At 33.2% G+C, this 13792-nt stretch overlaps 1 protein-coding gene across 1 annotated transcript; it reads left to right on the top strand.

Annotated features, from left to right (window-relative positions):
- The first annotated feature begins 3526 nt into the window (after nt 1-3526).
- Nucleotides 3527-7371, top strand: LOC111914073 (transcription factor MYB13). The gene is made up of 3 exons (XM_023909815.3): nt 3527-3680; nt 4134-4263; nt 6552-7371. The coding sequence occupies exons 1-3, from the start codon at nt 3548-3550 to the stop codon at nt 7267-7269; spliced, it is 981 nt and encodes a 326-aa protein (XP_023765583.1). The 5' UTR covers nt 3527-3547; the 3' UTR covers nt 7270-7371.
- Nucleotides 7372-13792: the final 6421 nt, after the last annotated feature.

Here is a 13792-nt window from a genome sequence, read left to right as displayed (position 1 = left end):
AAGTACAAAGACAAGTTTTCCAGCACTAAAACATACTTATGAACTCACCAACTTAAATGTTGATTCACTTTCAAAATCACTTGTATTCTCGGGGAACCGATAAGACAAGTATACCTACAGGATTTTGAGAAGACGGAGCTTCTAGAGTCACATCTTTTATACTTTTGTTATATATATATATATATATATATATATTTGATGTCATACAAACAATTTATTGAACAGATGTAGATAATCTACCTTATCAATGTAATGGTTATGTTTGCTTTGATTCCTATTATATAATTGTTGTGATACTGTACATGACTTCCCCCGCCCCCGAACGTTTCCACCATTCCGGTTTGGGGGTGTAAAACAAAGAGACCGAAGGGGTAGGCCAGCACCCAGATATGCTAGGCAGTTACTGGTTGAAAGAAACCGAAGGGGTAGGCCAGCACCTTGATATGCTTGGCGTTTACCGATTGAAAGAGACTGAAGGGGTATGCTAGCACCTGGATATGCTAGATAATATGTTATTGTATGGTATGTGGTATGATTGGGGAACTCACTAAGCTTTGTGCTTACGGTTTTTAGTTTTGGTTTCAGGTACTTCTTCTTCGAAAGGAAAGGAGTCAGCATGATTGCAGCGTATCTCACCATGTTTTCCGCACATGAGATTCTTGGGAGTTATACTCTGATGCTATTTTTATGGTGACATGTTTTGGCTATTGATACATTGGTTTTGATATGAGTTGATACTATGGATGTTTTCAGACAAATGGTTTTATATTATTTAAATTAAGAATGAAATTTTTGGTCGTAAATTTTGGGATGTTACACAACAAGGTTGTGAGCCTGGTGAAGGTGCAATGGAAGCACTAAAAGGGTTCAGAGTGGACATGGGAGCCCGAGGATGAGATGCGAGAGCATTACCTATAATTCATTATAGTAGAGGACTTCGAGGATGAAGTTTGTTTCAAGTGGGGGAGAGTTGTAACATCCGAATTCTTGGAGGTATGTAATTCTAATTTGCATTTGAACTTTGGAAGTGACCACATTGTTGTGAAGGCATCCCACGACATGGCAACTGTGAAAGATTCGCATATCATTTAATGATCACCATGATGTGGCATCTATCGGCCACAACAGGGCGACCATGTGTTGTGATAACCCTAATTTTTGGGTATTTAAAGGAAAGTGAGGAGGCTTAGGTTGCCCATCTTCAGCCTCCATCACTCTCAAACCCAGAAACCCTAACCTTAATCCTCCTTAGTGCTCCTGTGCTCATTTTAGTGATCTTGTGGTGGTTTTGAAGGAATAAGAAGATGACTTACTGCTTGGTTCCGCAAGTGATCCTTTCCTCTTTTGGTGTGCATCTTCTAGACTCCTTGTAAGTCCTCAAGCTTCAACCTTTTTGTGATCTTCTTCATAGATCTAGGTTTTGGAGCATGATTGGTCCTTTTTAAAGTGGTTTGAGTAACATTAAGAGATAAAGTTTGAAACTTTATGGTTTCTCTATGTCCCTTGAATGTCATATCTCATGGATCTGGACTTCTGTAGTAAGATAGGAATCATGCATGGATTTTGGGTTATTTTGTTCCTTTTTGACCTAGTTTGATGAAGGACATGCATGGGTCATGCATCTCCATAATGTTTGGATTTTTATAGACCATCAGGAGTCCTAGAAGCATTTTGGAAAGGTTGAACTAAGGACTTTTGATATTAAGTGCTTAATGGTTGAGTTCTTTCCATTTTTATCCTTTTTGGACTTTAGACTTGAGATCTAGACCTCTTGGGGGGTCTCGAAGGATAAAGGTGGAAACTTTATCCATTTGGACATTAGACATGATCAGATCTGGACCTTGGAACCTTTGGGAATGGAGGATTCGACCTAATCCATTAAGACATTTTGAACCGAATGCCTACGATGTGGTCTAGGTTGACACGACATGGAGACTACGTAAAACACGATTGTCTTGTTATTTGAAGGCCACGACATGGAGGGTCAACTTTGACCTTTTGAGTTGTGTTGACTTCTGGTCAAACCCCTAGTCTTGGAAGAAAAGCTAAGGGTGTGCTTTACATGGTTGTATAGGTGGTTGGTAACATGCATGTTCACAACAGTCGTAGTAGTTACAATTGATCATCAGTTGTAAGGTGAATTCCTTCACTATACTTGTGAGTCAAAGGCACCAATGCCAGCCCACTGGATTATGTTTGTAGGATGATAGTTGTCTTTGTGACATATACTGTTATGTCTGCATATGCTTGTTGTCTTTGTGACTCTTGCTAATGTAATTGTATGTTTAGTTGTAAGGGGTGAAATAGACTCGATACCGGTTGAAAGAGACCGAAAGGGGTGAAATAGACCTAATACCGGTTGAGAGAGACCGAAGGGGGTGAAATAGACCCAATTATGTTTTGACTATTATGTATATATGATATAGGATACTTTGGGAAGCTCATTAAGCTTTGTGCTTATAGTTTTATGTTTATGGTTTTAGGTACTTCCAGTTTGAAAGGGAAGGGTCCGACATGATCGCATCGCATCCACCAGCATTCTGTATTTTTTGACATGATTTGTGCTCTGATACGTATTTTATACATTTTCACATTTTGATGGGTTTTGAAATGAATGAATGATGTTTCTTTTGGCTTTTAAAATGAAATTCGTACATAGTAATTTTTGGGACGTTAGATTAGATCTTCAACTCTCGTTTATACTGTTTTTCCTAAAAATCGACCGATCTTGATTTCGGTTTCTGAGCCGCACGCTACTACACTGAAATATTAGAAAAATCATAATATCCTCTTACGAAGTCAGATTTAGGTGTTTTTCGTATGCATGAAATTCTTGTTACATATAATATAACTTTGGTTAAGATTATTTATGCTAAATAATTTTCTATCAAAATGTCAATTTTAACGTTTATAATATTCAAATTGAATGATCCGAAACTATGAGTGTTACAAAATATCCTAAAAAACAAGTAAATGGAAAGACTTCTAGCGTACTTTTAATTCTCCATAAGCTTAAGAATTCGTCAAACCGCCCACTCCTTTTTTATTCAAACTCTAAACTCTAAAGCAACCTAAAATACTCTATAAATAAAACAAACTAAAATAACTACTAACTCCAGCCATACATCACGTGACTTTCAAACCAATTAACCCAACAATAATGAGGAAATTAAAAGATACAAGTCAGCTATGAACATGTCAATGGATTCATAATGTAAGAATGCTACAGAAGCAATGGCAATCGCAGATTCAGGAGAGTATGAATCCTAAACCGCTCTAATGGAATTAGTGAATTTTAATAGATTGAACCATAAGGACTTACGGTGCAAAATTATGAAATAATAGGGACTACCAGCGTAACAAAATTCCCACAGGTACCATTGTTGGTCTCTATTGTAAACTACAAGGACCAATTGTGTAACCTTGTCAATAAAGAATGTGGGTTTAATTATGGCAGTCCCTTGCATTACCATCTTCCCCAGTTTCATCCACCCCTATTTAGTTTTCAATTACATCCTCAAACGCATCCACAAACCCCATTGTGTAAATGGGAAGAACACCTTGTTGTGAAAAGGAAGGGATAAAGAGAGGGAGGTGGACATCCGAAGAAGATGAAACATTGATCAAATACATTCAACTCAATGGTGAAGGTTCTTGGAGGTCATTACCCAAAAATGCAGGTATCCTGATTAAAATTATGGCCAAGTGTGATGTACCATGATTCTCTTCGCATTTAGAAATATATTCTTGAAAAAGAGAACATTGTATGCTTATGTTTATCTTTTTCTCAACGACCTTTGGCTTCTAAGCATTCATCAGTACCTCCTTCCTTTTCTGTTTTTTTGCTCAAAGTGTGCATTTAGTGATGGTTTTCATATATAATGTTGTATTTGGCAAAAAAGTAATGTAATTAACCTGTCAAATAGAACAAAAATCCTAAAAAACTTCTTCACTAGGTTATAAATCCACTGGAATAAATGCATAATTTATTACTTAGTATAACATATGTAATTTTTGATGGAAATTTGGCCAAATTACGATGTTATATATTCAGATCGACACCAAAAAATATATACTTTTTTTCTTGTTTTGAAAGCATTAATCTAGTTGTTAACTACTCAAATTTTTGTCAGGGTTGTCAAGGTGTGGAAAGAGTTGCAGACTAAGATGGATCAATTATCTACGAGGGGACTTGAAGAGAGGCAATATCACGGCAGAAGAAGAAGAAGTGATCGTCAAGTTGCATGGATCCTTAGGAAACAGGTATGCATGGTATTTCTTAATCTTATAGAAGTACATAAACTGATCATGGATTCTAGGTACTTAAACATAAGATAATATATATAAACATATGATTCCAAGTGCAAATACTTAGATTAAGTATAACTTTTACTTTTAAAATATATAGTTACATATTCTCCTTATATTTAAGTTCCATAACAAAGATTTACATAGACGTAGAGGGTAAACGAGCAACAAGTTGTGTTGTAACCCCTTTTTTGGATGACAAAACTAATTCTTTTAAATTAAGTTTAAAAAAAGTTTCAATCTGCTTAACATTGCAACATATAGTGGAATTGTAGCCTTGCTGCTCCACAATTCATGAGAATATAGTACCATTTAAACATACACTAAAGTGTGTATAGTTAGATGCTCACACTAGAAGTGTGAAGAAGATGCAGAAATTTTAAACTTTTGTCACATTTTGAAGAAAGTGTTCACATAAACACAGTGATTAGTGATCAATCTATCCAGTAGCATAGTTATTTAAAAGAAATTTGGGGCACTCAAAATTTTATATAATTTTACGTTTTTGAATATATAAAAAATGTATAATGTTATGATCGTGTTGTAGTAAAATTATTCCCACCACAGCCACCACGTAATAAAGGCCAGTAATATCAAAACCTTCAGAAGGAGTTTAAATAACGCGGATACAATAACTTCCTCAATTAAGAGAATTTATTAACGGAGAATTATGAACCCATGATTATTTTGCTAGTTTGCATTCTACCCACTAAAATTATGAGAAGTTTATTCATTCCACTTTTCAATGTAAATTGTTTAATTTAATATACTAGCTTATGAATTTGATCAATTACATCTTGGTCGTTTAAAATTTAATATGCAATATTAACTCAAATCTAGAAAGTTAAATGGACTCTTATTTATATATGTAAAATAATAAAGAATGCAAGCATTATTGTACATTCATTCAACTTCAAATTGATTATATGCTAACTTGGCATTTCATTCTATTTGGGTTGATTCACTGTATATTAAAGTATCCATAATATATAATTTAATGAGAAAGTTGATGGAAATATATGCCTTGACATTTAGGATGTTATGTTAATAGGTACAAATTTAATGACCATTAAACTTTTTAATATAAAATAGAAAACCTTTGAATTATTAAAAATACGTTTTAGATTAAAAGTTCAATGCATTATATAATAAAAAATTTAGAGTAGAATTGAAATTAGAGTACGTAATATAATGATGTGTTAATTGAATTCCTTGAACTATAATAAGTTCAAGTTGACATATATACCATACAGCATTCTAACTTATTATTAAGCCATTCATTGTAATTGCTAAATAAACGTCACAATAAATTATGTCCATATTTGCCGGTCGGCTTTAAACATTAAGTCGCTAAAAGTCATATGGGTGGTGCTAAATCTAATTAGACTCTTTGGTAGCAAAGTACCGTGTCCTTGACAGTTTTGGTGTCGTGGGGATTTTTAAATCACGTGAACAGTACATGGACCATAAGCCATAAGGTGTAAAGATACAAGTCACGCCCAATTAAGAACTACTAAGATTGAACACGACCTTTTCGACATGATTAGACGTCACCACAACTAGTTGTTTAATTTGCAACAACAGGTTAGTTGCAAGGAGGGGCAGCTTTGTCCCATTTGTATCTTACAAATGAAATTTACTTTACTAAACATTAAAAAAGAAACATTAGATGGACCAATTTAATAAATTCATTTTGGTATCTTCGGACACTTAAAATTATGAAGAGTGATGAAGAGACTGCTTCTATGTTGTCACTATTTTCCTTATCATTAAATTTAAAATTCAGAAATGATTTTTTTAAAACTCCAAACATATATATACAATTTCGGTTCATAAAGACTGGATTACTTATTAAAATTTCACAATAACAAATTTAGAGTTCATTAACTAATTGGATGTTTTGAAACAAAAATATAAAAATTCTGTTATTAATTATAACTTTGTTACTTATTTGAAACTACTAATTAATAGTTTAAAAAATATGATAAAATATATAAATAAAATCTATTCTGAAAAATAATTTTCCATCAAAGTGGGCTTTTCAAAAAAAAATTTATATATGGTAACTATAGCGATATATATCTTTAATTTCTTGCATGTTCATTCTATCGTAAGAAGTCATGAACATATGTTTTTCACTTTTTCTTTAACACAAATTCTATGATGGAAATTTATGAGGGGATAATTTGTGCAGGTTTCTATCATTCTATGCATATAATTTTTATATCTTAATCTTTTTTTAGATGGTCAGTCATAGCAAGCCATTTACCAGGTCGAACCGATAACGAGATCAAGAACTACTGGAACTCTCATTTAAGCCGCAAAGTGTACAGATTTTTCAGAGGTAAAAACGACTCGGCATTTAAATCGAACAACATAACGGACGTTGTTCAAGCAAATCAAAAAATTGGTCGTGTAAGCCGTTGTGTCGCCAAAAAGTATAACAAGAATAGGGTGGCTAGTAACATCAAGTCACCAATAAAACCTACCAGCAATAAATTAGCCCAACAAACAGTAAATAAAGATAAAACTGACTATCATGAAATTAGCAGCTATTCCGTTCCTACGACGAAAAATGTTACAGAGGATAGAGTTCGTGGCATTGAGTGGAGTTTTCAAGAAGAGAGAGAAAATCAAAATCTGGGACCAAATGAATTTTGTTTCCAATATGATGAAATGATGGATATCAGCAGATTTTTAGGAAGTGGGGCTGTGGATTCATGTGGGGTTTTGAGCATTCATGATCAGGAAGAAGCAGGAAAGATTTTAGCAGATATGAGTGTCGAAAATGCCAAAAAGAATGAGACTGAAGACGAATTCTTGAGCTGGAATTCATCAGAAACTGTGGGGCTTTACTCTAATGGAGATCACATGGAGTTAGGGTGTGCAGGTGATGATGGAGATGAGATGCTGCTTTGGCTGTGGGACGATGAGGAGGAACCTGAGCCACATCACGGCTAGGTTGTTTTCGTTCTTAGATTATGCGTATTACAATATTCTATTATTAAACTTACATGTGTAAAGATTATAAATAAATAAGTTGTTTATCTCTTTGACCATGGGTGTTGATCCGGTAATTTTTTCGGGTTTTGGGTAATTCGAGTCGGGTAATTCAGATTTTTCATTATAAAAAAAATACCCGTTATCCGAACCAAATTAAATTCAGGTAATTCGGGTTTGGGTAATACGGATATTACCCAAATATATATATATATATATATATATATATATATATATATATATATATATATATATATATATATATATATATATATATATATATATATATATATATATATTAAAATGGCACCTGAAAATAAATTTAGTGAAGTAAATATGTTGTTCTCTATTAGTGTTGTTTATATAAAAACACGAGACATAAACAAAGTTAGTCAAACTTTGAACATTGAGATAACTTTCGATCATTCTAGTTAACAAGGGAAAAGTCATTAAAATAACTTTCGACCATTTTGAGTTAGAAGTACAATATGATTTTCAGATTCTAGTTTTTGAGTTTCGGCCACTGAATCATCTCTATAGTCTCTTCTTTTACAATCTCATCAAGAAATAAAGATCATTTGTATTTGGTCATTCTTGTTTGTTTCTTCATCACCGCTTCTTCCTAATAATTAGATTATAGTTTCCATATATATTTGCATAACATGCAATATGTATATGTAAAAATCATTTTTTTTTCACATGACATATATGCTCCTTTTCGTTTATGGTAAAAACACAATCCATTGACAATGTTATACACACTCCTGAAACTAAAAAAATAGTAAAAGTTCAACTTTTGATAGAAATATGTTTCAGTATTACTTGTAATAGAGAGTTGTACATACAAACTTCATTTCTAACAGAAAATTCTGGAATCAGTTCCAACATCTGGTGCTTCCTATCGATGGATAGAAACTTCAATATCCAAATAGTTGAACTCAGATGTGCAAAGTTTTGTATGACAACTAAAAGAATTCAGAGCAAATCATTGATTTTGAAATCAACTTCTTTAATTTTTGTTTTAAAGGGAGGTTGAGACTGTAGAGGTGTAAGATGTGATTTAGTTAATCTAATAAAGTAAGCCTCTTGTTGCTTTGATTCTTTTATATTTCAAGGCTAAGAAACTCATTTAGAGGAATGCATGATCGTACACCAAGGGCATTGTGACTAAGGGCGTGTTTGGCAAAAGTAGCTGTTAGCTGGAAGCGGGCAGCGGTTAGCTGGTAGCGGGTAGCTAGTAGCGTGTAGCAGATAACTGGTAGCGGGAAGCTGTAGCTTTTATTTGTAATATGAATGTTGGCAAAAGTAGCTGCAAGCTTTTGAAATATATAAAATTACATAAAAGGACAACTGATTAAACATAAATAAATATATATATAAATATAATTTTAAGGGTAATTATGGAAATTGAGACGAACATAATTTTGTGAGACCATAAGACAAATTTTTTTTAGTGAAATATCCTAATATTTTATTGTTCATAAAAATAAAATATGCAATATATTATAACATTATATGTTTTAAAATATTTCCATGTAAAATATGTTAAAATTATTGTTTCAGAATATTAGAATATTACACATATTTAAGTTTTATAAATATTAGAATATTTTATTAGAAAAAAATGATCTCACGGTCTCACAAAATTAGGTCTTGTCACATACACACACACATACATATATATATACATATATATATATATATATATATATATATATATATATATATATATATATATATATATATATATATATATATATATATATATATATATATATATATATATATATATAAGTTCAAATGAGAAACGATAAGAACCATTATTTGTAACTTATAATTCTACATAAATATGCTATTTTTGCACATATATGTTTAGGAACTTTGAAAAATACATTTTGTCTGTTAAGTGTTAAGAAAATAAATGGCATAATTGTAAATAAATAAAAACTTTAACCTATTTTTACAAACATATTATCCAACATGATCTTTAGATCTACACTTGTCACCTTACAACTTCATCTTTCAAAAACCTAACATATCTTTTCTTTTTCAAAGAAAAAACCTAGCAACCACTTATGCCTCTTTGCTCCGGTGACTCCGCCACCACTATCGGTTCCATCATCGCCACTTGCTTTACCACCGCCATTGTAGTGTCCTCCTTCTTCAGATCTGCTCCGATGAAGATCCACAAAACCTCTAGATTTATTTAGATCTGGTTCGTCACCAGTCTCTGTCATCATATTTGAAAAATAAACTATCTTCGTCACTCATCTACTCCAGATACGTCGTGAACCACCACTACCGCTTCCATTATGAATAACCACCACTGATATGATGCTTTTTGGTCAGATATGATGAGATATGATGGAAATCCCCTTCTACCAGTGGTTGGTGGAACCAGATCTATAGTAGTTTGTGATGGGTTTTGGTCATAAGACATCCTATGTGCTCATACAAACCCTAATGCTTGGATCTAGGTTTCTCTATTGTACATGCTTTGAATCCAAGACTATAAACCCTAATTCTAGCATACAAGTAATCATATTAGATATTATAATAAGTTTATAATGTTACCTTGATTGTTATGTAGCAATAACAATCCCAATTCCTCCTTGAATTGACTTTGGAAGGCTTAGAGTCACAAGTGTCACTCCTCTAATGGTTCACAAACACCATAAGCAAGAGGATGAAGAGGAGAGAGGTTAGAGGCTGCCTAAAAACGTGTGAAACCCTAGAAGGTTGCTTGTCCACGTTTTTGAGGCACAAGGGGTCTGTATATAGTAAGGCTATTAGGGTTATCTAACAAGGAAACCCTAATTTGGTTGCTTAAGCCCTAAGCAACCCATGGAACCCTTTTCTTAAATCCTTGGACGACTTCATATGGGCTTCCCCATTAGAATTCGTCCATCTTATAATAAAAGGCAATCCATGGCCCAAATTGCAATTATCTTATAATTACAATTCCATTCCCTTAAGTTTAATTAATCTCTTTTAGTCACAAAACTAATTACCAATTAATTATTGACTAATATTAATTAAACAATATGATTTCTCCTTTAATATATTATTCCCATAATATATTAATAAATCATATTTAATACATTCTCTCCATAATTCATCCTATCAAGTTGCTTTGGTGAAGGCAACCCAAACGGACCATGCACCATCGGGTCAAGTACATACCAAAATAGTTATGGACTTAGACACTAATCCAACAGTCTCCCACTTGGATAAGTCTAACAACTATTCTGCGTATGACTTCGGATCCCGATCTGCAATCGTAGCTTTCTAAAGCCGCTGTCAACTCTGATCCTATCAGATACGCGTGTCCTTAGATAAGGGATCATATATTCCTCCATTCTAGATATCATATGAGATATGATTTCAAATCATTCTCTTTGTACTATATCTCGATTTCCGATTTATGACGACTGACTAATTGAACAAATCAAATTAGCCCTAGCCCGGCCGAGCATTTACGTTTGTCATCACTAAATCATCGAGGGGCCCAAAGATATCGCTTTTATCCTACTTTGAATAAAAGGAACGGATAAACTTTGATACAATGCTTGCTTGCACTCACGTACCGAATCACACACAACAATATGTTTTATAACACCAAGTTACTAGTGCGTTTACATATTATCAATGTGCAACCGATTCGCAAGATACAACTCACACATCTCGGTTTCAAGAATATAAGATGTTATCGTCTCACCAATCACTCGTGATACAATTCATGGAGTGATCCAAGTGAGCGTGGGTCTAATCCAATTCTCAAATCACATTCATAAGCACTCATGAACGTTGCAGCAAACATTTGCTTATGTCTAATACCCTTTCAGACAATCCACACACCAATTCACGACAGTCTTCATTCATATCTACTTCCAACATATGAACGACTGTGGCCCGTTTGAATAATTCGATTATTCTTAATAAACCCAATTATTCTGGAAGTCAAAACATGCAAATGTGAAACACAAGAATAATACTAATCCCATATGGCCTCAACCCTTTGAGCATAAATAAAACACCTTTTATTTATCACCATATTGATTACTCATTATTTGTCGTTTCGGGTAATCAACTTCTTACTTGAATTATTACACTTGTCCCATGCTCCTAGCACGTACACAATGTTTACCTATGGTTTTCACTTTGTGAAATAGATCAAATTGAACACATTTCCAATCATTCTCATTTCACAACTCCAAATCCTTTTTCATAAGTGTAAGAATATCAAATTCTTGCTACTTATAGAATATGCTAGATTCTAACATTCTATGCAACTATCCTTTCGTAATGTTACTGCACCAAAGTCACAAAGACTATTGCCAATGATATTACAAAGTCCTCCTCGAAGATTGTTACAAGACAACTCCATAGACGTGATGTCTCTCACTCAAAGTACAATCTTTGAACATCCTTTTGCATAGAAGTTTCTAATCTAGTCATAGATTTCTCAATATTCAATTCCCAATATGGAGACACTTCCATATATTACATATGACAACTCATTCTTAATAGAATCTTATCTATTTGTAATGATGTCGATGCGGTCCATCCAATATGGAAACATTTCCATATTTTCCAATACTATACTTCCAACTACTCACAAACGACCAATCCTCGTCGAACTTGGATTGTCCTTTGATAGTTGTTTAATTATTTTAGTCAAAACCAATTCTAGTCCCTTTTCCCTCTAAATGCGCTCGACATTTGGAAAATTTTAGAATGGTCAAACATTAAAGCATTTGCAATCGATCCTATACCCGAAGCGTATGGGACACGACGCATAATGTTTTATTTGCTATGTTCTCAAAATTCGAATTGTGAAGAGGGATGCCGTAATCATAATCGAAATTTTAAGAAAACACTTTGTACCTTTGACTAAATTTACTCAACCTAAACCTTTAGATTTGAAATGAAGCATAATATTCGCGCTCTTAATTATAGCAAAACAACTCTTCAACTATTGCGACTTTGCAAAGTACGACTCTTGTTTTCTATAATTAATATTGCTAACCTTGCAATACTTTCCTTAATAATCATACAATCATAACTTTTATGCTCCCACTATCATGATGATTATTATAAAACATAACACTTATGCTCCCACTAGCTTCGACATGTATTCATAAACATCTTAACTTTCAAAAAAACAATGCTTATTGAATTTCTTAAGTTCATGTTTCTCATACTTAGTGCTTTGATAATCTTTTATCAAGGCTTCTTGAACTTATACACCTTTGCCTTCGATAGTTCATATGTGAGTCTAAACACTTAAGACTAATTGTCAAACCTCACAATTCAAATTATGGAAAGGGATACCGTAACCATAATCGAATTCGAGAATGCAATTTTACAATCACTATCTTCTTAAATCTTTCTTAGTGAAAGCATTTCCTCACAATCATTTTCATGAAGGAGGAAATCTTATGACACTTAGATTTGAGCGGTGTATGTGTTCCTATCCATGTGAATTTGTCAAAACCAAAGTTTACGACAAATTCAAACTCTTATGGATCGAACTTTCTTGATCTCGATTTCTTGCCTTTATGGTAGCACAGCTGCCCACCATGTCTTCCAAGTAGTTAAGCAGCTCACCCTTTCCTATCAATGTACCTTTCATTGATTAAGGTGCTTTGCCTTTTATGCGTTCAAAATGAGAACTCATAGAACTCACGTGCATAATTAACTCGATTGGATTGGCACAGAATCAAAATAATGTCAACACGATAGGTTGTAAACCTCAACTCGTGTGCTAGTGATGATCGATAGGTTTATTTGATTTGTTCTTGAAACCTTTCAAGACCATTAAGACTCCCACTGACTCCTTGACATATAAGATTCTCTTGTCAATAAACATTTCTTGACAAACAAATATTCAAGAGTTAGTATAGCTTTTACCAAAACACTTCATAAATTGGTCCTAGTTGGTCTTTGTCTTATCCAAGACATCACAACTTTCCACATTTAATGAATGTTATAAACCTTCTTAATACTTTTTCACTCAATGTCACAATTTTAACTTTAAGACTTGTTTTGGAACGAAGTATGATTGACTTTTTGATTTAACCATTTCTTCAATTCTTGATTCCTCTTCTTGGACATACAATTGTACCAAGACTCACTTAGAGGATCAATTGAGATATGGTTTTTAATCATTAAGACCTATCATAAAGCATAAAAGGTACTCTCCCTTCTTCTTAGAATGGAGAAACTTTTATCTCTCTGCCTTCTTGATTCTTCTTATTCGTTCTGCTATTGATTTAAACTTTTTCAATCAACTAAGAATTACACTTAATCTCGTAAGTATAATCATATTTACTAAACCTTTAGTAAATCATGACGAATATCATTGTTACTCTTATGGTTGACTTGATCAACATGCAACATTGTGTGCTCAATCTCTTAGTCCTTCACTTGACACTTTGTCAATAAATTTGTCTAATTTCCAAATATGAAATTTCTCATTCAT

Source organism: Lactuca sativa, chromosome 6 (genome assembly GCF_002870075.4).
Source record: "Lactuca sativa cultivar Salinas chromosome 6, Lsat_Salinas_v11, whole genome shotgun sequence".
Taxonomy (NCBI): domain Eukaryota; kingdom Viridiplantae; phylum Streptophyta; class Magnoliopsida; order Asterales; family Asteraceae; genus Lactuca; species Lactuca sativa.
This window is presented reverse-complemented; position numbering and strand designations above follow the sequence as displayed.